Raw genomic sequence first — 22396 nt, forward strand, 5'->3', positions numbered from 1 at the left:
TTTTAAGGTAAATTGTCACAGAGGAAATAGACAAGCCTTTCATGGATCAGTAGCCTATGATGATAGGAATTAAAGGGGAAAAAGGATAAATACTGAAAGGAAGATAATTGTTTCTGATAAATTATTAATGGTAATCAGACCTGAAACTTCACAGACCCATAGCAGTGTGTTGTGATACTGAATGCTTAACTGATACAAAAGATTACAAAAGAAATCCAAAGCCAATAAGTATTACAAGTATACATGGGAAGAACACAGTTGTAACTGTATCAATTCAATGATAGGCTCTGAGCTGGTAAAACTCAAAAGAGATCTGCAGTCATTGTGGTGTTTCCCTGTAAGTGACAGGTTGTAAAAAAGCAGTAAAAAAGGAGTAATACAGGTTATTAGGAGCTGCTGTAAAAAAAACAGAGGACAAATGAAAATTATTATAGCATGTAGTAAATACACTGAATATGTAGTCAGTATCTGGAATACTGCATGTAGTTTTGGTCGCTGCAATATTTTTGTTCACCTATATGCTTTTGAAAAATGTTTAATAGAATTAGAATATGCCCAAAGAAATCTGGCAGGGATGGTTAGACAAACAGTGGCTTCTGCCTGTAGGGGCAAGAAAACAGATTTGAATTTGTCAGGTTGTAGTGGAAGCGATTAGGGATGGGGTTGTGCTTAAGAGCCATAAAATCATCATTTGTATAGAAAATGCAAATAGTGAGAAATTTATCATTGTTTCTTTCAGTGAAAGGACCTGAGTTTCTAACAGATGCTTAGATAGCAGTCTTGAGGGACGAGAAAAGTACACTTCTTCATACAGTTTATAATTAAATAATGGAACTCATTGCCACAGAATACTGTGGAGTTTGAGGAGAAATGGAATTGGCTTGCTTGTATCCCATGAAAAAGGAACTAAGCATGTTCATGGCTATATGCAGTAGTCCGGTGAAATCTTGGGCTCACAGTTGGATGCCAGAAGCTAGGAAGGAATAAAAGGGGGAGGGATTACTCTGCACTTGCTCTATTTTATATACCTTTTTCAAAGCTGCTTCAGCTGGTTTGGAGAAAAGATACTTGGCAGTGTGAAACGTTGGTTGGTGTCTGTGAAATAAGAGAGTTTAGGGATCCATTAGACTGAAACTGCTTTGCACTTTATTTTGAATTCAAAATTAGTAAGTAGGAATCCAATTGGTCCATATTAATATGACATCTTTGCATGGTCATGTTCATCAAGTATTCAAAGCATACTGTCTTTTTCCTCTGCCCAATAGAATCACTGATTGGTGAAACTTTTGTTGAAAGGATTATTGATAAACTTCAAGCAGCTCTGTCTAAAGCAAAGGATCTTTCTGAAGCTGGAAATACTGAACCATCAGTATCTTTCATCTGCGATGTGGCCTCAAGCTTTTTCAGCTCAGTGAAAGGGTGTTTGCTGATGCCATCCTCAGAAGACTTGCTCCTTACCATCTTCCAGCTGTGTGCTCAGAGGCAGGATGCAACACACTTGACAGGTAATCTGGAAAAAGAACTTCAGCCGAGCTTTTTCATAGGTGATGATTACATCTAAATTCTTCCTTTTCATGAAACAGAATCATGTGATAGAATACTGAGTTCACATACATGAAGCATTTGCAGCTGTAACTGACATAAAAATCTGTCTTTTCATTTACAGTGCCCATAGTTACTGCTAAGCATCAAGTCCTGTGCATCTTTACAAGGATTTTGAAGTTTGATATTAGTATCAGCTAACTTGGAGGCTGTGATATTGCACACTTTTTGGAGTGTTACAGAAGTTATTTAAAGTCTATGAAACAAAACAAATGAACATATTTTGTTCATTTTGCAGTCTGGGGCGTCTATGAAAAAATATGTGCAATCGCTTCATTACAGATAACATGTATTTATTCTGAAACCATTTTTATTGGCCAAGTTGCCCAGATAAATTGTGATCCATGCCTCTCTCTACCAGTGTGTTCCGGTTTGGCCAGATCTAAAAATATATCCTCTGAGGCAGGCTACAGCCACCCCTCCCCCACCAGGTTCAGGAAGAAATAAATTTTCCTCAAAGGAAAGTGAAAGAGATAAAAACTATTTATTTAACAAACACATAGGAAAAGGGATTATGATGCTAAATAATAAAACCTCTTGCTCTGCTGAGAGAAACTTGGGAAAATTTCAGAGTCCCTCTGTAGTCTCTCTCTCCCCCCCTCCTTGGAGCTGGGACAGGGTGGTGGGCCCACCTCCAGGGCCAAGGCCTCGGTGGAAAGTCCTCCCATTGTATTCTGATGTTGAAACAGTCCAGCAGAGAAAAGGGAAAAAAAAACAAAGTCCCAGGAAGACAAAAATTTAGCTCTCCGAAGGAAAAGGAGCTGAGGAAAAAAAAATGCTGAAAGCTGGCTGGAAAGAAAGCAAGCTGGGTGCTTCCCTTCCCTCTCGCTGTCCTGCCACAGTTGAAAAAAGTCTCTGTCTCTGTGTGACCTTGAACAAGCTGCAAACTGCTTTGAAAAGGTTTTGCTCAGTTTTTCCTCCCCCCTCTCAGGCTCAGTTTAAAGGCATAGAAAGGCACAAAAATTAATTTCTGGGCATAGGGCAGCAATATGGGATACACATCATAAAGTCACCCCAAGACATTGTGTCTCATGTTCAGGCTGAGATCCTGATTTATATTCTTTGAATGCAGAATTTGAGAGTGTTAATTTGGTACATGCATTTACTGACATTAATACAAATAAATACAATGTTTTAGTGTTGTCATAGAAGTGAAGTAAGACAGTACTAGCTTGGAAACCACTGCTGCTTTATAAATGACTCTTGATGTTGTGAATGTTCAGTATTTGGGTAGAAAGATCTGTGGTTTTAAAGACTGTATGGACATATGGTAGCAGAAAACAGGAACATCAATGTTATTCTCAATTAAATTAAATCTTACCTGTGTGTCAGAGTTCATTTAAAACTGCTCTGCAACAAGAAAGCTGTGTGTGTGCCCCTGATAATTTTTGCATGTAACCACAGAAAAGAGAATTGTTTTCCTACTCTAGGATCTTTAGACATGTTGCTGTATGCTGTAGGTTGTAATTAGAGTTTACCTGTGTGTGGTGGTTTTGCTCGTCCATTTGTTGTTGTTTTGTTTTCTTTTTTCTTTTCCCTACAATAGATTTACTTGTATGCAAATTAAAACACACTTGGATGTCTGGTGTAAATTCACTTGTGCATCAGCTTCAGAGCACTCAGAAACAGAGCACCTTTTTGCTTAAAGCTGCCCTGTGGGTCAAGAACCAAGTTCAGTCTTCCTCCTTGGACGTTAAAAGGTAATTAGGATGCACATGTCTGTTCCATAATGTGTTGTTCTCCAAAACAAACCAGGATCAGTGCTATACTAGCCTTTACTTAATTGACATCTGTATTACTGAGAGACTTTTCAGCCTGTTGGAGGCAGTGGGTAGAGCAGAACTTAAAACCACCCCTAGTACAGCAGGTATGGAGCATTGTATCAGTGGAAAATTTGCAGGTGGCTGTTAATGAATAGTGCCAAACTTGTTTACAGCATTTTCTCCTTTTCTCAGTCTTCAGGTTTTGATTTCTGCAGTCAGTGATCTGTTGTTGAAGCTCATGGAAGCTGATGGACAATCTGGATATCTTGTGAGAGCTTATGATGAGCATGTCACACCAAACAAAACTGAGTGGGGGAAATTGCATGAGTCTCTGTGCTCTGAGGTATGGAAATGATAATGGATTGCACAGGGTGGTCAATCTTTCCTCGAGCCTCTGTCCCCTAGGGTGGTAAGCATTCTTCCTTTTGACTGGAAGACTGCAGTTATGAATACCACATGTTTGTGCAGAGGTTCTTTTCAGCCTCTGTCCATAAAGAGGACAAAATCTCTGTATTTATGGACCCAAAAATCAAAATTCATGAAATTACCTCTTCTGCATGGAACACCAGCAACTTGCTTTACAATTCAGGAATTTTATCTGACAGAGTTTATATTATGAAGATGTTCTTATCTCTAAGTTAATTCTTCATAAAGATGAATTTTGTGAAAGACACCAATTTCTGCAGAGGAACGTGCTGCGCTAACTATCAACAAAATGCTGACATACATAAAGTAGAGAGTGGGGAAGGACATAAATTTTCTGTCCAGCCACCAATCTTCAGTAGCCCTAGAATTTCTTGTAAAATATGTAGAGTTGTAAAGAAATGTATTTGTTTCTGAGGCATCAGTGCAGTTCCAAATTGCTGCTTTGCAATTAGGTTTTTAATACACTGGAGTGGGTCATCCTCACCATTGTGCTTTTGTTGTCAATGTGTATGTTTCATGGTGTAGTGGTTTGGTCCAAAATACTCATTACTTACTTATTTACCTTCTGTGAGATAAGAATTAGGAGAATGCAAAGCAGGCACAAAACTTAAAAGAATATAAAGAAGTTTATTAACAGACCTAAAAGAAAGAAAAAAAAAATCAGACCAAACCTTCAGAACACTTCTCCTTCCCCCACCTTTTTCCCTTCTCCCACTGACAATGTAAAAAGACAACCCTTGAGATGTTCAGTCAGTTTACCACTTCTATAATAACTTTGTTCAGTTCGCTTAGGGAGAGGAGTCTCTCTTGCTCATGCTATGGAGACATCTCCACAAGAAGTTCTCTCATGGATTCAGTAACACAACGAGACAACCGCCTGGGTTGGTTCTCTGCTCGCATGTGAGAGTCCCTTCCCCCGACTTACAGCTTTTCCCACAACTGCTTTCTGGGGTCCAATCTTGAGCTACTGGGGCACCATTTTAAGGTTGAGCTGTTCAGAAACAAAAGCTCTCTTCACCCATCTCTGGGAGCATCCTCATCTCTAGGAATAGAGGCCCTCCCCCTTCCCTGGGAGCAAAAGGGTCCTCATCATCTTCATCTCTAGGACTGTCTCTGGGAGCATCTCTAGGAACAGAGGTCTTGTCCTTCCGATTTGGAGCAAGAGTCCTCATTGCTTCCATCTCTCCCTGTTCAAACTTCTCATCAAATTACAGCTGCTTCAGCATTTGCTTGTTTCTGCATAGGTACTTTTGCTCACAAGTACAGTTTGAATGCTCCAACCCCCCATGCTTTCATGAAATTACAACTGGTACTCTGATGTATCATAGTCCATCACCACCATAGCTTTACAACAGAATTTCAGCTTTAAGCATCTCCTCTTTCTCCTCCCTCAGGGTTTCAGCTCTTCCTTCTTCACTGACTTTGGTGTCTCTATGGTGTTTTCTTCACCTTCCCGCTTCCTCAGACTCGGGAGAGGATTAATGTCTGCAGGCTTCATCTGTTCTGGAGGAAACTTACAGCACTAAAAAAAGTGTTAATCTCACCCAGGCCCTGCAGCTGGAGTTTGCTTATTGCTGTTGGTCGCATGATCTTTGCTGGACAGCGGAGCAGCGGTCTCAGATGAGCCCCGGCCGCAGCAGGGGCTGCCTGCACAGAGCAGGGCTGTGGCGGGGAGGGTCGCGGATGGAACAGGGCCGCGCCATGGCTGACCCGACCCGGCCGCACTGGGCCGCACGGCTCTCCCCAGTTAACTGTCCCAAGGCCGGAAGCAAGAGAGAGCTTTCCCAGGGTTTGTTCATTCTTAAATGTGGACCACAGAGGCGTGTCAAGCTCTTTAAGTGGCTTAAAAAGTTGCCAATATTCAAACTAGCCAGTTGATAGGTTCTGTCAGGTCATAGAGGAAGCTGTAAGCACCTCTTTGCAAGAGAATCACTTCCGTAGCTGTGCTAACCCATGACACATGGTTATTTCTTAATAATTCTGAATTTTCAAGGTTAAACAGATAAAAGTATTTTTTCAAACTCTTTTTATGCACATGTTACAGTGGATGCACAAGCCTCTTTTGGAAGGAAGGCTTAGTATGAATTGTGAACCTCTGGGATCAAGTGTCAAGCTGTGTGGCACAACAAAACTTCCAGGCCATCTGTGTACTTCAGCCTTATTAAGTAAAATGGTACTACTTCAATTGAAAAATGGTGTAGTCCATGGAAATGATGATGCTGAAAGAAAGAAAATTGATAATATAAGTAAGTTACAATGGTAAAACTTAAAGGAATCTTATTTTGTAGTAGTTGTAACCTGAATTGAAAATTAGAAATGCATAGTTAAAGTTTGGCATACAGGTATGAAAAATTATCCTTTTACCTTTTGTTGCTCTTTATTTTTTTTTTTTGTTCAGGTCTCCTTTAAAAGTGTGCACAAATGTAGTGTTTATATTCCTGGACCTCTTTTGGTTATATACATCCTATCACAACAGAACTTTGAACTGGGAGAAGTATGAATTTTTGATGAACTTCGGATTTGTTCATTGCCACAACAGACTGTGCACTGGCATGAATGGGCAATAAGAACTGTATCCCTCCCTTGAGGGTTTAACCATTATGTAAAGATAGTTTGGGACAACAATTTTTCTTAATTCCATGAGGTGTAATCCTTTTATTTTAGAATGCTCAAATTAAATGCAGCATTATCAAATTAACAATTATATCTCCAAAAATCTCACCATGATGAAAAGTGTAATTGTTTAATGTTGGTCTTTGTAAGCTAATGATGGAACTGCATGCTAGCTCTTACCAAATTTGCTTGGTTTTCTTCTGGACTTAGATATTGATTGCCTTGCCTGCAAGAAATATATATTAAAAAAAGGGGGAGAACAGAGAGGAGTCATATCATGCTTAATTTGCTTTAAAATTTCTTGAATATCTAGAATAGATTACTGTAGCCTTTTCTTTCTTGTATGTTATGATACAATGGCAAATACGCAGTTCATGCTCTGAAGCACCTGAGATTGCATGTAAAAATAATATCCTTAATGCATTAAAAACATATTAAAAAAAACCAACAAAAACTTGACCTGAGACTTCCTGCTTATGCAAGTCAGTAGTCATTTATAAACAGCAGCTGTTGTTTAATTAGTTGCAGAACTGCTGTACTCATTACAATGGATTGAAGAATTGGAGAATCCTCCTTATTTGCTTCTGGAATATCTTCATATGTTAGAAGAGATGCACATCACATATGAGGAGTTCAGTACTCTGAGTAGTACAGCTAGCCTGCAGCAAACTGTATTTGACAGGTATGTGAGAATGGGTGAAACAACTCTTAGCTGTGTCTTCACAGTTTGTATTATATAGACTGCCACTGTATTTCCATCTGTGTGTTGATTCAGAATGCATCCAGATGTTTTTGTGGTGAACCCTGAGCATCTGTGTATATTAACCAGAGTCTTTCTTCTTCTTTGAAGATCAGAGGCACATGGAAGACTCTGGTCCTTAACCATGGCCAAAGTGATTCATGCTGAGAGCGCTGTATCCTGGGAGAGGAAAGAACTTTTCAAGACAACAGAAGGGTATCTTAATACTGCTGCCTATAAACTTATGGTTTGTTGCAAATGTTGGTAGTGTGAAATGATCCTGATTCTGACCAATGACAACTGAAGGCTGAAAATGAAGTGATACATGCCTATGGCATGTGAAAGTCAGACTCAGTTTAGCATGTGGGATTAGTTATGTCAGAGGATATTACATCATTATGAACTAACTGATACTTTGTTTCCTAGTTCAGTTTTTGGGTTCCTTTCATTCTTGATGTTTTGCTTGCATGAATAGGTTCCTTCCATTAACAGAGGGCAGATTGCATACACTTCAGTGTTTATCACCTTTCTTAATTGAGGAGGAGAAGAGAGAACTTGTCTTCCATTGTGTGGCCAAACTTATGACATGTACACAGACAGAGCTTTCCAGCACTGATGGTGAGTATATTCTTACGTCAGTCTAGTTCATTAGAATTTAAGAACATTTGTTTGTAATAATGTTTGCTTTTAGATAAAACATATTTACTATAAATATTGCTTTTCCTAGAAAAATGCTTTCTCAGTTTGCCTATTTCTTCTAGACTATTTGGCATAGTAGTTTTCTGTGTCATTCAGAGAGTACAAGCTCTGCTGTCAGGTACAAAATTAGAACTAAAAGATTTAGGCTGATATTATTAAAAGCATCTTGATGTTGCTGTACTTGTAGTTTGATCTATCTTATATAAGCACATCTGTAAATATGAAAGTTTTCCATGAACCATTTAGGCTTTACACAGCATGCAAAAATATTACTATTGTCAACTGCTCATGATTGTCTTTAGATGCCTTGCCAAGAATTCTTTCACAGTTTACATATAATTTTTGAGTAGCTCCTCCAACTGAAAACTGCACTAGATTAACTGTCTGCAGCTGTGGAAAATTACTTAAGAGGTAATTGAGATGTACGATAATATTACTTTAACTATAGCCACTTAATTTGGGTCTATGTTTTCACAAACTTGCTGCTTTTCAAGAAAATTATTTGGAAATGCTCACACACAGTCCTTCTAGCTGTATGAATTAGATGCCATTTAAGAGGAAAGTAATTTCTGTTTTTGTCTCTTACTGCTTTTGTGTGTTCTTGCACACACTCTTATTGATCAGTCTATATGAAAACTGAAGTGTAGGTTTTGTAACAGAACTGTGTGTACTTAAATTGAAAAAGACCATCTTTGGTTACTTTAAACTGTGGGCGTCTGTCCCTTGGCAGTGTTCTCAGGATTTCAGATGAGTTCTTCAAATGGGTGTTCTTCAGGTATGAAAATTGTCAGTGTTAGTGTCATGCGGCAGTTGAGAGGAATCTTAAAAATCTCTACTGTGAAAGTTTCCTACTCTTTCATCGTAGTTGAAAGAGATGGAAACTCCTGGCTTTTTAAGTGAACCAGTGAGGCAAACAAATGTGTCTCTGAAACTTTAAGCAGAAGAAAATGGAAGAATCCTCACTCCTCCTCTGTTGTGGAGGCCTTTTCTTTGTAACCAGCATTTCCCTTCTACTACTTCTCAGTTTTCTAGGGATTCCTGAGCAGAATATGTATGTCCAAATTCACATTAAGTAGTAGGTTGTAGGCTTACCATTCCAATGGTCTCTTTCTTTTCAGATCGGGAAAATGCTGCTAAAGTTGTTTAAGTGAAGCAGGGCTTCGGTTGGTTTTGCTATGCATATGTGATACTTTACCTTATTTCTTTGTCAATGTGCTTGTTGGCAATGTTCATTTTCTCCAAGAAATCTAGATAAATATAGTTCTTCTTAAAAATGGTAAACAGTACTAATGCAACAGTTGTACTCCACTCTAAAAGTAAAAATTAACATTCCAACTAGGACTCCAATTAACATTCCAATAATATTAGAATTCACAACTTTCAGTTGCATTGTATTAATTATCTGTCCAAATTATTGCTTAGCATGCTGTTTTTTTAGTAGCACAAAGAAATTCCAATCTTAGCAGGTATTTTTCCTTTTTTAAAATTTTATGGACTATCACTTAATCTTATACTAGGTGGGTTTTTTTATAAGTTGGATTGGATATATTATTATAATTTAACAATGACATCTGTGGGTTAAGTGCTCAAAGAAGAAACCTTAGGTATTGTCCAAACTGTCCTATGATATTAAAGTTAAGTTCTGTTGACACACATTCTAATATTTGTTTTGTCTTGATAATTAAGACTATGAAGTATACGTTTTTATTATGTCATAGGAGCATTTGGGTGTCTTTCCATTTTGAACTCCTGCTTGAAGGATAGAAGTATTGATTGTGATCATCTACTACCTGCAATACTGAAAATCATAGTATCTTGGAAAAATGATAATGAGGACAGCTTTCTCTTTAGCTGGTGGGTGCAACTTCGAGATAATTTGACTTTTTTTTTTTATTTCTAAGACAAAAGTTTAAAAAATACAGACTAGTAATTAATTCAAACAAAATCAATCTGTACAACTGCTGTCTACTGCTCTAATATTACATATTTAAGCTTTTGTAGGACCCATGGTTTTAATATCTCTTTTATTAGGTATTTACAAACTCATGCTGCAGAAAATTACCTGGGTGGTTGAAGGCTGGGAAACTAAGGAGCTTTTGAAAGATGTCAGCTGTTTTCAAATGCATTCAGAACAGACCAGCTTTTGTAGCTGTTGCTGGATATTCAGTTCCAAGTTCTGATTGCTTATTTTGGCAGCAGGAAGAAAACTTGCATACCAAACTTAAGTGTCTGTCTTTTAAAATTCTGGACCCGAAAATGTAACTTGTAAATCTTTGAGCAAGGAGTGAAAATATACTGAGATTTATTTGTCTTGACTATAGTGAGAAAAATCCAGGCAACAAAGTTTCAAAATAATCCTAAAACTGTAGAGTGGTCTGGGTTGAAAGGGACCTCAAAGCTCATCCAGTTCCACCCCCTGCCATGGGCAGGATCACCTTCCACTAGACCAAGTTGCTCCAAGTTCCATCCAGCTTCGCCTTCAACACTTCCAGGAATGGGGCAGCCACAGCTCCTCTGGCAACCTGTGCCAAGGCCTCACCTCCCTCACAGGGAAGAATTTCTTCCTAGTAATCTAAACCTATAATGTATAATATTTGGACACTTGAGGGCTAATATTTTTTCCTAAATCACTAACTTAAAATGATTATTTTTCTTGCATTGATTTAATTAAAATTGCTAAATTTTGTAGTTTATATAAGTATATTGCTCGAACAAATGTGTAAATTGTACAAATTTATGAATCTGTAGTTTAGGAATCTTACTTCAACTTGGCAGCTAATGTAGCACTCTGCCTTTGAAAGACAGAAAATCAAAAGTGCATAGGGCAGAGCGTGGTGGTTCTGTGGGGAGGAGTGAAGGAAAGAATATAAATACTCATGTCTACAACATCTAGCTATATAAGCTTTGGTTGTATTTTTATTACAGCAATCTGAAAGAAACAAGTGCTCAATTGCTTGGTTTCAACATTGAGATGATGCGTTACCTTCCCTTGTTGCTGAAATACTCCACAGCTCCTTTGGCTGATAACGAGTGGGACTTCCTGATGTGCTCCATGCTGGCTTGGTTAGAGGTAATATGGAAGCATTTTCACTTTTAATGTACTTACCTTCTTGATTATTCCCTGTATATCACATGGACACTGTAGTAATCTCAGCATACCAAATACTTGACACAATGTTAAAAAGAATTGCACAAAATCCTGTTTATATTGGACTTTGGAGAAAGGTCAAATGTGGTTTAAAAGCACAAGCAATAATACTGTCCTCTTTGTGTTTGGAGATAAAATCAGCTCGCTCTTCAAGTAATATGATATTTAATAATGACACTGGTAATTGGAGAATAATTCTGAAATATGTCTGCTGTAGGTCTCTATGTTGAAAAATTATATTCCTTCAAGACACAGTCTAACATGATACATCAAAATTAACTGAGTAAAAAGCAGTGTCTGTATTTCAGTATCTAACTGATCACATGAAACATCAAAGTTATATTCTAATGCTGGTAGGAAATAGGTCAGTAGTGTCAGTAGTCAGCTGACTACTTCCTGATTAATCAAATAAAGATACAGAATCTCTCACTCTCTGTCACCTATGCACTTAGAAGGGCAGGCTGGAAACTTCATGTGACCTTTCTTGGTCTCAGGATTAATCTTACCTATTGTGCCTCAGAACTATGTATTTTATTTAAAACAAAAAAACCAGCAAACTTTTAAGAAAATCTTGTTGTGTAGACTAAGTAGGGAATATTTTTAATTGATAATGATACTCCTTTCTGAGGCAACTAGTTAGAACAAAAATAAAAAGAAAGCAGCTGTGTTGGGGGAGAGGAAATGTTCTCCTGACAGCCACTTCAATAAGTTCCGGTTTTGAGTAGCATGTTGTCAATTGAATTTTCTTTTTGTCATTGTAAGGAAACAATCCATGGTTCTAAGTATTGGTGACACTTGGAAATTCATTTCAGGAAGTCTTATTAAAGTACAAATCCTATTTTTAAACATGTCTCTGCCCCAAATGATTTTCAAATAGTTCTTGCAATTGAATCGTCTTTGAAATTACACTTACTGGTGTAGATGGAAATGTGAAACATATTTTAAAGCAAATTTATGGCTAAGGAATCTTCCTCTTTGTTTATTTCCTCCTAGACAACAAGTGAAAGCCGTTTGCTTTACCATGTCCCACTTGTGCAGATTTTTGCTTGTGTCAGTTGTGACTTGGCATCTGCCCTTAGCGCTTACTTTGAGGCTGCAACTCCTGACAGTACTGCAAATCTTCCTAGGAACTTGGTCAGTGAGTGGCAAGAATTCTTTTCTGAGGGAATTCACAATTTGCTGCTACCTTTGTTGGTGAAAATCACAGGCAAGTATATGACAAGGGGACAACAGCCAGGCTGTTCTGAAATAGAACTGAACAGACCACATTTTTGAATTTACAGGAATATTATGTAAATGGAGTTTATAACAACTCAGTTTTTTTAACACTTACATGCTAATTAGTAAAGTAATTGCATGTAACACAGAGATTCTTAAGATAAGATGGAACCTGCCAAGTGCAGTCTTGAGCTGTTTCCGGCAGAGCTTGTTTATGGTATCATCCATACGTTCTGCATCACAGCTTGTCTTCTTTTAAATAGGAGAAACCAAAAATGCATCAGGCGGCTCTTTTCAGAACTCTGTGTTAACATCTTTGGGTGAAGCTCTGACTTACATCTCAAAGGACCAGTTGTTAAACCATAAGCTGCCACCGAAGTTTGTTGCAGGCCAGAAGACAAATCTTCCAGATAAACTCCAGACTCTGCTGAACACACTCTGTCCGTTGTTGCTTTTCCGGGCTCGACCTGTACAGGTTTCTGTCTACCATATGCTGCATAAGTAAGAAGCAACACATTTCTCACTCCTGTCACCTCTCAACCTTCCTGCCTCTTTTTTTTTTTAAATGTATTCTAGAATATGCACTTGTAGCAAGATCATGTTCCATTATGGGAGAAAATCCTTAACTGGACAATTTGTGTTCTTTTTTGGAGGACACTATATAAAACTATGAATGCTAAAGTTAATTGTATTAGTAGACTTAATAAAGGTGTTTATTTTTAGCCCTTATTTTAGCACTCATAGAATCCTAAAATGTAGACAGAAATATTCCAGGTTTGATCTGGGCCTGGCACTACCATTAATTAGTATGACGTTCTTATTTTCACTAATTTAGGTAAGAAAGTGAATATAAATAGGTAATATTCTTGTGAACTTCTTGCATATTTCTGATACCTAAAGAGACAATACAGAATTTGAAAAATAGTATGTGCATTTGACTCTCCAAAATGCAGAGTGTAAGGCAGGTGGCTTAAGCCAGCCACCATTATCTTTCACGTACACTGAGGCATAAAGTTGCAATAGCTTTATTCTGATAGAGAATTTTATTTTAGCATGACTCAGGAAAAGTAAGAGGTCTGGAAAGAGAAGTGAGCAAAGATACATGCTTGTTGGCTGTCACTCATGAACCATCTTTGCAATGGTGACATGTCTCTTAAAGATTCTGTTGTTATAGAACAATTGCCATTATTTTATTGCCTGTCAGTAATGTTGACATTGATAAGCAAAGAACGATGCATCACATATATTAAAATAGTTTATTAAAAATTATTTAAAAATTAAACCTGATTTCCTTTCCATATTTCTACAGATTAATGCCTGAATTGCCTAAATTTGATGATGAAGATCTCAAGTCCTATGGTGATGAAGAGGAGGAATTGGCACTGTGTGTATTTTTTCCCTCACTTTTTATAATACTGTTTTCCATATTTTTAAAATGTGTTTTTATTAAGATTGAAATTTGCAGCAGAGTAGCTGTCAGCCAGGAGAGGTTAAAAGAAAAAAAATTGCATGGCTATGATAATAAGGTAATAAATACTTAAAATGTTAAATATTTTGGTTTTATCTGCCTTTGCACTAAAACTGGAGACAGTATTTGCAGTTATTTTTAGGTGCAGTTGCTGGACTAAGTGCAGATTTTTGCTTGTATTCAGAATGTGTCCATCTGCACAGTTAACTTAAGTTACTTGAAACTGAACAAAATCAACCTGTGTGTTTTATACAACTTGAATCCAGTGAAGCCTGTAGTTTGAAGAGGGAATGTGGTAATTGGTTAAAATTCCTTTTTAACCTCAGCCCAATGATTAATACCTTTCTTAACTGCAGAGCTGCAAAAGGCTTTTCAACCCAGAGCCAACAGTGATTAGGAGATCATTGTTTGGTTGCTCCTTTGTTGGTGTGACTCCAGAGAAAGCAAGCAAAGCAGCTATCCATGGTGTAGGTTAAATGAGCTCAGCCATAGACCACTTCCAGATGAAGTGATCAGCATTCAATTTAAATTTGTCTTCTAAGAAGGTAAAAAAACCAACTACCTCTTTCAGGGGAAAAAAAAAATTAAAAAGAGTAAATTTTCCTATAATGAAAGGCTCATTTTATGTTCTGTGTGCATGGCTTTACTTTCATGACGTTTTAGGAAGGCTATGAACATAAATTCAGTTCATGCTGTGCACAAGATTTGAGTTTACTATTCCAGATAACATTTTTCCACAGATCACCTCCAGCAGCTCTTATGTCTATCCTGGCCACTCAAGAACTCTTGCTAGAAAACATCCTGGAATGCATTCCGGTTGGAGAATTTGCAGTTATTCAACCCCTGAGCGATGAGTTCTGCCTTGTTCTAGGATATCTTCTCACTTGGAAGTTAACATTAGCTTTCTTTAAAGCAGCTTCTTCTCAGGTATATATTCAGAGTAATTTCTTTTTAACTGAATTTCTTAATCTACTTACTTAGTTTCAATCTTGAAGTTTCACCAGCCTTTTTATTCTTTTAATTATGTAACTTCTTATTCCTTGTTTTTGTGAAATTAGTGGAATTCTGAAAGCATCAATAGACTTAGACTTCTGCACCACTGTTGTTGGGGATGGTAAAATTAGAGCAATGAAGAAGTAAGATTCATTAAAAGATGACTCTTTTTTGCATTTTCAAACAAGCTTGGTACATATTATAATCTTCTAATCATTCAAAATGGTGCAGAGAACTAAACTTCTCTTCTAAACACTAGTTCTGAATCACAGTGTTGTTCTTCCTCCCTGCAAGGATATATTTGTATTATTTACAGAGTAAGCTGTATTTACTGTGTTGTGTTTTTTTTGTGATTTTTTTTTTTAATGCTACCAGCTGCGAGTTCTCTACTCACAATATCTTAGAAGAACTAAAAGCTTGAATAAACTGCTTTATCACTTGTTCAGGCTTATGCCTGAAAACCCTGTCTTTTCTGGGCCAACTTCAGAAGTTCCGAATAAGGACACAAAAACCTTCTTTACTGAAGAACTTCATTTAGATGTCAAAGGTTAGTAAAGGTTGTATTTGTGCATTTGAGAGAGTTGTTATATTTAAATGTGCTTTTTTGCTTAAAAATACTTATTTAGAAAATCTTACCTATAAAACAAATACACAGAGAGACAAATACATACCTGTGTTTAAAAATCTTTGGCTAACACTCCTGATATGAAACTTAACCAAAGTTGACATGTTTGTCAGAGAAACCAAGAAAAACAAAACCCAGGGATAATACATTACTACTATTGAATCCTGAATGTGAAGATTCCAAAACACTAAAAATGTGGGATCTATTCTGGGACCATTGCTTCTAGATATATTTTTTTAATACTAAATAAGATTTCTGTATTTTCTTGTATTTCAATATAGAAATTCAAAATATTAGAAAATATTTTAGTATATATTTTTAAATGTTTGAGATGTTAAATTGTGTGTTGTTTTTGTCATGCTGTTCAGAAGACCCAGTTAATCAGTGATGATGAGAGAAGATATGCTGCTTTCTTTAGCTGAGAAACATGAAAAAAAGAATGTTTTTGAAGTCCCTTCATTAATTTTTTTTTTAAATGTAGCTATGCAGGTATAAGCAAGGAAATGGAGTTTCCATTTCTTAATTTTTTGCTTGGACATCACTGTATGTTGCAGAACAATTTATCTGGATGACAGTAAGAAAGAATTACTAACATGACATCCCAAGGGAAAGATTTCCCTTATCTCATCATAGAATCATTAAGGTGGAATAGACCTATGGGATCATCCAAGTTCACCTTTTGACTGAACACCACTGTGCCCTCTAAACCATATCACAAAGTGCCCTGTCTGCTTGTTTTTTGAACACCTCCAGGGATGGTGACTCCACCACTTCCCTGGGAAGCCTGTTCCAGTGCTTTTCCACTCCTTCAACAAAGAATTTTTTCCTAATATCCAACCTGAACCTCTATTAGGGGAGCTTGAGGCCATTTCTATACATGCCTGCAAAGCTCAGCTGTCCTCTAAACATCTTACTGTTTGTGTGCTCCAAAGTGAATGTTCTTTGATTTCTACAATATAAAATTATGGTTGATTTCTGGTGTCCATTTGGAGTTCAGTCTCTAAATTAGAAGGTGAGTTCCAAGGTGTGGACTGTCATGCTAAGGAGCAAAAAAGCCAGCCTGGTGAAGAAGGGCTGAGTCAAACAAGCCCTTAGAATAGCAATAATAGGAACATGTACGTGAAATTCCAGTTACCACACTTATACTGGAATCAGAATTTTTGTATGTGGTGTGGAGGCACCATCATCCGTGACTAATGTACTAAGAGTATTTCAACACCTTTTTTTTCCCTCCCAGGGACAGGGGTGCTGTCATCCCAGATCCCACACTTGGCCTGCTCTGTGTACCATATAACGCTGAAAGACCTGCCAGCCATGGTGAGGCTGTGGTGGAATAGCTGTGAGAAGCGTGTCTTCAATGTTGTGGATAAGTTCACAAGCAAATATGTCAGCAGTGTGCTCTCCTCCCAGGAAATATCTTCCGTTCAGACTAGCACACAGTTATTTAACGGCATGACAGTGAGTAAGACTTTCTGTCCTTTCTTTTTATTTGCTTGGGTTTTTTGCAAACGTTTCAAGAAATTTTGCTTTTCAGAACTGGACTGTACTTCTGAGTGTTTTATACGATTGCAAATTTGTTGTTCTAAATGACTGATTAAACATAATTCTGCTTGGTATCAATATATTAAATTGATGTTTATTAATATTCTGCTTAGAAAAAACAGAAAGAATGGGTTTTAGGATGTTGGAGAAGTTGAGGAAGTAAGTGGAAGGTACTGCTATCAATATGCTATTTTTTTTGTTTTATTAAAAAATGTAATCAGTAGATTTAAAACTGGCTGGTAATTTCTTTTAGTTTGCCAAGATATGAGTAGATTTTTGTTTTCTTTGAAAAAACGTTTACCTGATCTAAGAAAATAATTTCATGTGTCTAATAATGTATTTATAGTTTATATATATATATACACACGCACACAAAGACTGGAGATGGTTAGTATCTCTCTGTGGCATTTTTTAATACGTGTATTTTTTTCAAAGGTAAAAGCTCGGTCTGCAGCACGAGAGGTCATTGCAACTTACTCCGTTGATGATATCTTTATTGAATTAATAATACAGCTTCCATCAAATTATCCACTGGGATCCATAACAGTTGAGAGTGGAAAGAGGGTTGGTGTGGCTGTACAGCAGTGGCGCAATTGGATGCTACAGTTAAGCACGTATCTTACACATCAGGTGAATTTAAAGAAAGCTCCTAGTTTAGAAAACTGAAGAAGTCCTTATAGCAGAAAGATATTCCTAGTAATGGAGTACTGTATAGATCTGTGTAACAGACCTCATCAGTAGATCGCAAAGGCCTTCATAGAATTGGGTCACTCTTATCATCTGCTTTTCTCCAGATACATAAACAGTGGTAAAATGATCAGCCTATAAGGTCCTGATAATTCCAGGGCCCAAGATGAAAATTTATGTCTCTTAAGATGTGGGCCAGTGTTTGTCCTGGGTGGCAGTACCATGTCAACTCTAATTTGAAAAGAAACCCAAAAAAATAACCACCAATAAAAATCAAACCAAAAACTCAGTCCATAGAATTCTCTAAAAGACTGATGATTGCTGAAATTGCATCATCTGTGGTTAGAACAAAACAAAGCAGTGATTGAAAATTTCAAAATCCCTTTTTAAGTTCTCCTGAATACACTCTTCCTGCTCTGATGAATACTCCCATTTCTATAGATCAGAGTATTATAAATTATGCACTGCATGTATTGCATGTAATTTCAGATTATAAACCCTTCAGGCTTTGTTTCCTTCATGTTTTTATGACTACAACAGGAATAGTCCAAAGGAATTCTATGGTATTAACAGCTCTTTTCCCTCTGTTAGAATGGAAGTATTATGGAAGGCTTATCTTTGTGGAAAAATAATGTGGATAAACGTTTTGAAGGCGTTGAAGATTGCATGATCTGTTTTTCAGTCATTCATGGTTCAAACTATTCTCTTCCCAAAAAAGCTTGCAGAACATGCAAGAAGAAGTTTCATTCAGCTTGCTTGGTAAGTACCTGGAGTAAATCTTTTTAAGTACGCAAAATATCATGGAATTGTAGAGCAGTTTGGGTTGCAAGGAACCTTAAAGCTGATCTGTTCCAACCCCCTGCTATGGGCAGGGACACCTTCCATTAGACCAGGCTGCTCCAAGCCCCATCCAGCCTGGCTGTCCATATAGTTTAAACCAGAAACTTCTACTGTAGTACGAACAATTTTCCCCTTTGTCATTGGAGTATCTGGGATTACCTGAACTCATAAATTATTTCTGTAGATTTTGTACTAGGATATAAGGGCAGGTAATGAGAGAGGAGCTGCTACACAATGTGTGTCTAATATGTGTGTGTGCAAATACATATGTACATATACACATGCATACATGCACGAGTGAAAAGGGTTTTTTTGCTGTTTCTTGCTGGGTTTTTTAAAGTATAGTTAATGTTTTGATAGTTACATTCACAGAATCACAGAATTAACTAGGTCAGAACAGACCTTTGAGATCATCAAGTCCTACCTATGACCTAACACCTCCCTGTCAGCTAGACCATGACACTAAGTGCCACATCCAGTCTTTTCTTAAATATCTCCAGGGACAGTGACTCGACCACCTCCCTGGGCAGCCCAGTCCAATGCCCAGTCACTCCTTCTGTGGAGAACTTCTTCCTAATGTCCAGTCTAAACCTCCCCTGGTGCAGCTTAACAACACAGATCCCTGGCAATAATGGTTATTACTGATGATCTGCCAGTGTTTCTGATACTCAGCTTGCCTTTTATATTAAACAGCTGTATTTCTCTTTTTCAGTACAAATGGTTTTCATCCAGCAACAAATCCACCTGTCCGCTCTGTCGAGAGACATTCTTGTGAAACAAAATGCTCTTTCTTCTTTCTGTGAGCTAAATAACAAATAAAGAGCAGGCAATAAACTGTATGTTGAAAGAAGTAGACTATTTGGAAATAATGTCAGTTACTTTAAATTCTTCACTAGTGGAGTATGACACATACTTACCTCTGGACTGGCTTTTTGTAAGTTTGAAGATTCTTCTTTGATACAAAGAAATATATAACAATAATTTATTTTAATTGGTATATTTTTAAGATATATTAAAAATTTCAGAAATAATGCAGAGTTATGTCTAAAAAGTGGTGTTTAAGCCACATCATAGTTGATTAAAACCTCTTATTTTAGGCATATTCTAACATGGTGTTATGTAATTAACCCAGATGATATCTCTTAATATGACATCTGAATATAACATAGGTGGTATAAAGATTTGATTTTTGATTATAATGCATTCATAATAGCCCCTTTTATGGGGGAAAAAAGAATGTCGTTGCTGTTAGACATTAAGGCATGAAACTATGCTGATAATCTGTTAAAGCATAAAATTTAAACATAGCCTGTTGTAATAAACTGAATTTTCACCTTTCAAAGTTTCTTTTTCCCAAAACTCCTCGACCATCCAGTAGCCTAAAATCATGAAAACCCAGAAGCCCCACTAAGTAGAGAGACCACAATCATTCCTGCATGACAATGAATGACACCATCTATTTATTGCTGATTGGCTTTTAAAGAGAAGGCAGACACACTGATCAGTCCTTGTTTGTCTTCATGAGCTGGCAAAATAGCTATCACTGAATGTCCACTGTACTTCCACTGTCCTAGAATAATAAGGACTCTTAAGTGAACATGCAGATGCATCAGAATTTAATAGCGTTCAACTGTACATTTTTTTCATGCCTTTTTTTTTTTAACAGTGGTAGCATACTAGTATATTCCAGCTTGGAAGGTATTTGCGGTGGGTTTCTTTGAAAAGTCAGTAAAAGTGGGGAATAAATAAATAAATTTTGTCAATCTCTGTAGTCTCTGGATTGCTGTCTCTTCCTGTGTGTGATAAACTTTTAGAAATTAGTAGTATAAATTTTCAGATGCTGAGTTTGTAGCATGCTCAACTGGCTGGCTGTACCTCAACAGCTATTTTTTTAGATTTTTAGCTGTTGATAACTGAAGTCTATATTTTTAACAGGTAATGCTGGTCTTTGAGAGGAGAAATTCCTTGAGCTTTTGTTTTGAGTAGGAGAGAATGGAAGGGATTTAAAACTGTTATCGAAAATGTCTAACTGAAAAGACAGTAGGGAACAAGCTGTATTGTTTCATAGTTACTGATGCTAAAACTCCAGCATTGCCTCTGTTTCATCACTTTGGTTATTCTAAATTACTTCTTTGCAAGGTCAGTGGCTGATCTGAAGGCAGATACCTTAATACCTTTTCATGGATGAGTACTCTTCATCTAGATTACTCCATAGTAGTATCCTCCTTGTAAAAGGGAGTAAAAGGGAATACAGTCACCACGCTACTGCCCAGAAGATTTCAGGACAGTAAGAGCATGCCTTGAATCATGGAATTGTTAAGGTTGGAAAAGACCTCTAAGATCCTCAGGTCCAACCATCAACCCAGCATCACCTCCATGTTCACTATTAAACAGTGTCCTCAAATGCTGTATCCACGTGGGTTTTGAACACTTCCAGGAATAGCGACTTGGCTACTTCCCTGAGAAGCCTATTCCAAAGCTGGACAACCCTTTTTTCGTAATACCTAATCTAAATCTCCCCTGGTGCCGTTGGAAACTTGAGGCCGTTTTCTCTTGTCCTGTCCCTTGTTCCCTGGGAGCCCACCTGGCTCGACTGTCCTGTCAGGGAGTTGTGGAGAGTGAGAAGGTTCCCCCTGAGCCTCCTTTTCTCCAGGCTTAGGCCCCGCAGATCCCTCAGCTGCTCCTGGTGCTCCAGACCCTTCCCCAGCTCTTTTCCCATGTCTGGACGTGCTCCAGCACTTCAATGCCCTTGTAGTGAGGAGCCCAAAACTGACCCCAGGACTGGAGGTGCCTCACCAGTGCCCAGTACAGAGGGACAGTCAGTGCCCTGGTCCTGCTGGACACACCACTGTGGGTACAGGCCAGGTGCCCTTGGCCTTCTTGCTCACTTGGGCACACCTGGGCTCATGTGCAGCTGCTGTTGACCAACACCCCCAGGGCCTTTCCTGACTGGCAGCTTTCCAGCTACTCTGCCCCAGCCTGGAGCACTGCATGGGGTTGTGGTGACCCAAGTGCAGGACCCAGCACAGGAAAGACCCTTCTGTTCAGAAGGACACCATTTCCTTCTGACAGAAACAAACTTGCTGATTATGCCTTGGACCTGTAAAAGTGCCTGATACTACATCAAAAGGAGCACCACTGATTCAAGGTATTCATTTAAATGTAGTATAGCTACAGAGGGGAGGAATTATATGCTGGAAGTTTTAATGGTTGTCTGAAAGCTGAAGTACAGGATTTCCAATTCAGTGCTAGTTCTGCATAAATAGATATACAGGTTTCTAATAAAATTCAGTTCCTGCCTCCACCCAGGTCACTAATCTTAGACCACAGTAAGACTAGTCAGTGGCTAAAATTTAGGATTCAACCCAGCAAACAGAAGTGTAGGTTTAGCAGTTAGTCTGAGAAATGGGAAAATGGATTTCTAGTCACGACACTACTTACTTGTTACAGAACGTGAAGTAAATAGTTCAGGCTCTGTGGTGGTGCCTCCCCCTTCCCCCTCAGGCTGCACTATAATCTCAGAAAGGCTCAACAGGCTCTCTTTGCTTTGATTTCTGTATCTATAGAATTGAGCTAATATTTCTTTGTGAAAAGAATAGTTTTTAAAATGTGAAAATGAGAAATATATATCTGAGGGCTAAGCATTATTTATTATTGCATGCAACAATTATACTTACATATATATATATATGCAAGTGCTGTTATACTTACATGTACAGTGCACTGGATCAGAGGATGGAAGCCCTAAAGAGAGAAAGCTCTGAAAGACTTCTGTTTATAACATACAGAAGCATCACAACAGTTACAGAACTAGTCAAGACAGCATTATAAAATATTTAATTATATTTCCTTTTCTTTCTTTTCACCTTACTTCATTCCTTGATTTCTCATTTAATTTCATTAAATGTAACTTCTTCATTTCATGAAATGAAATCTCGAGATTTCAATTAATATAATTTCATTAAGTTTCTGTTTATTTCACTGCAATTCATTTTGTTCCCTTTCATTTCATTATATTTCATTTCCTTTAATT

At 37.6% G+C, this 22396-nt stretch overlaps 1 protein-coding gene across 1 annotated transcript in view; it reads left to right on the forward strand.

Moving 5' to 3' along the window:
• The window catches only part of LTN1 (listerin E3 ubiquitin protein ligase 1), a 33403-nt gene extending 13269 nt beyond the window's left edge, over positions 1-20134 (forward strand). The window contains exons 13-30 of the mRNA XM_032098264.1: positions 1266-1505; positions 3149-3302; positions 3558-3708; positions 5836-6037; positions 6927-7086; positions 7255-7359; positions 7619-7761; positions 9561-9696; positions 10768-10912; positions 11984-12197; positions 12472-12709; positions 13518-13592; positions 14417-14603; positions 15045-15216; positions 16532-16752; positions 17272-17466; positions 18115-18282; positions 19076-20134. Coding sequence (XP_031954155.1) covers positions 1266-1505; positions 3149-3302; positions 3558-3708; positions 5836-6037; positions 6927-7086; positions 7255-7359; positions 7619-7761; positions 9561-9696; positions 10768-10912; positions 11984-12197; positions 12472-12709; positions 13518-13592; positions 14417-14603; positions 15045-15216; positions 16532-16752; positions 17272-17466; positions 18115-18282; positions 19076-19138 — 2969 coding nt within the window. The 3' untranslated portion in view covers positions 19139-20134. The remainder of the gene's footprint in view (positions 1-1265; positions 1506-3148; positions 3303-3557; positions 3709-5835; positions 6038-6926; positions 7087-7254; positions 7360-7618; positions 7762-9560; positions 9697-10767; positions 10913-11983; positions 12198-12471; positions 12710-13517; positions 13593-14416; positions 14604-15044; positions 15217-16531; positions 16753-17271; positions 17467-18114; positions 18283-19075) is intronic.
• The last annotated feature ends 2262 nt before the right edge of the window (positions 20135-22396 follow it).

This window comes from Corvus moneduloides, chromosome 2, assembly GCF_009650955.1.
Source record: "Corvus moneduloides isolate bCorMon1 chromosome 2, bCorMon1.pri, whole genome shotgun sequence".
NCBI lineage: Eukaryota > Metazoa > Chordata > Aves > Passeriformes > Corvidae > Corvus > Corvus moneduloides.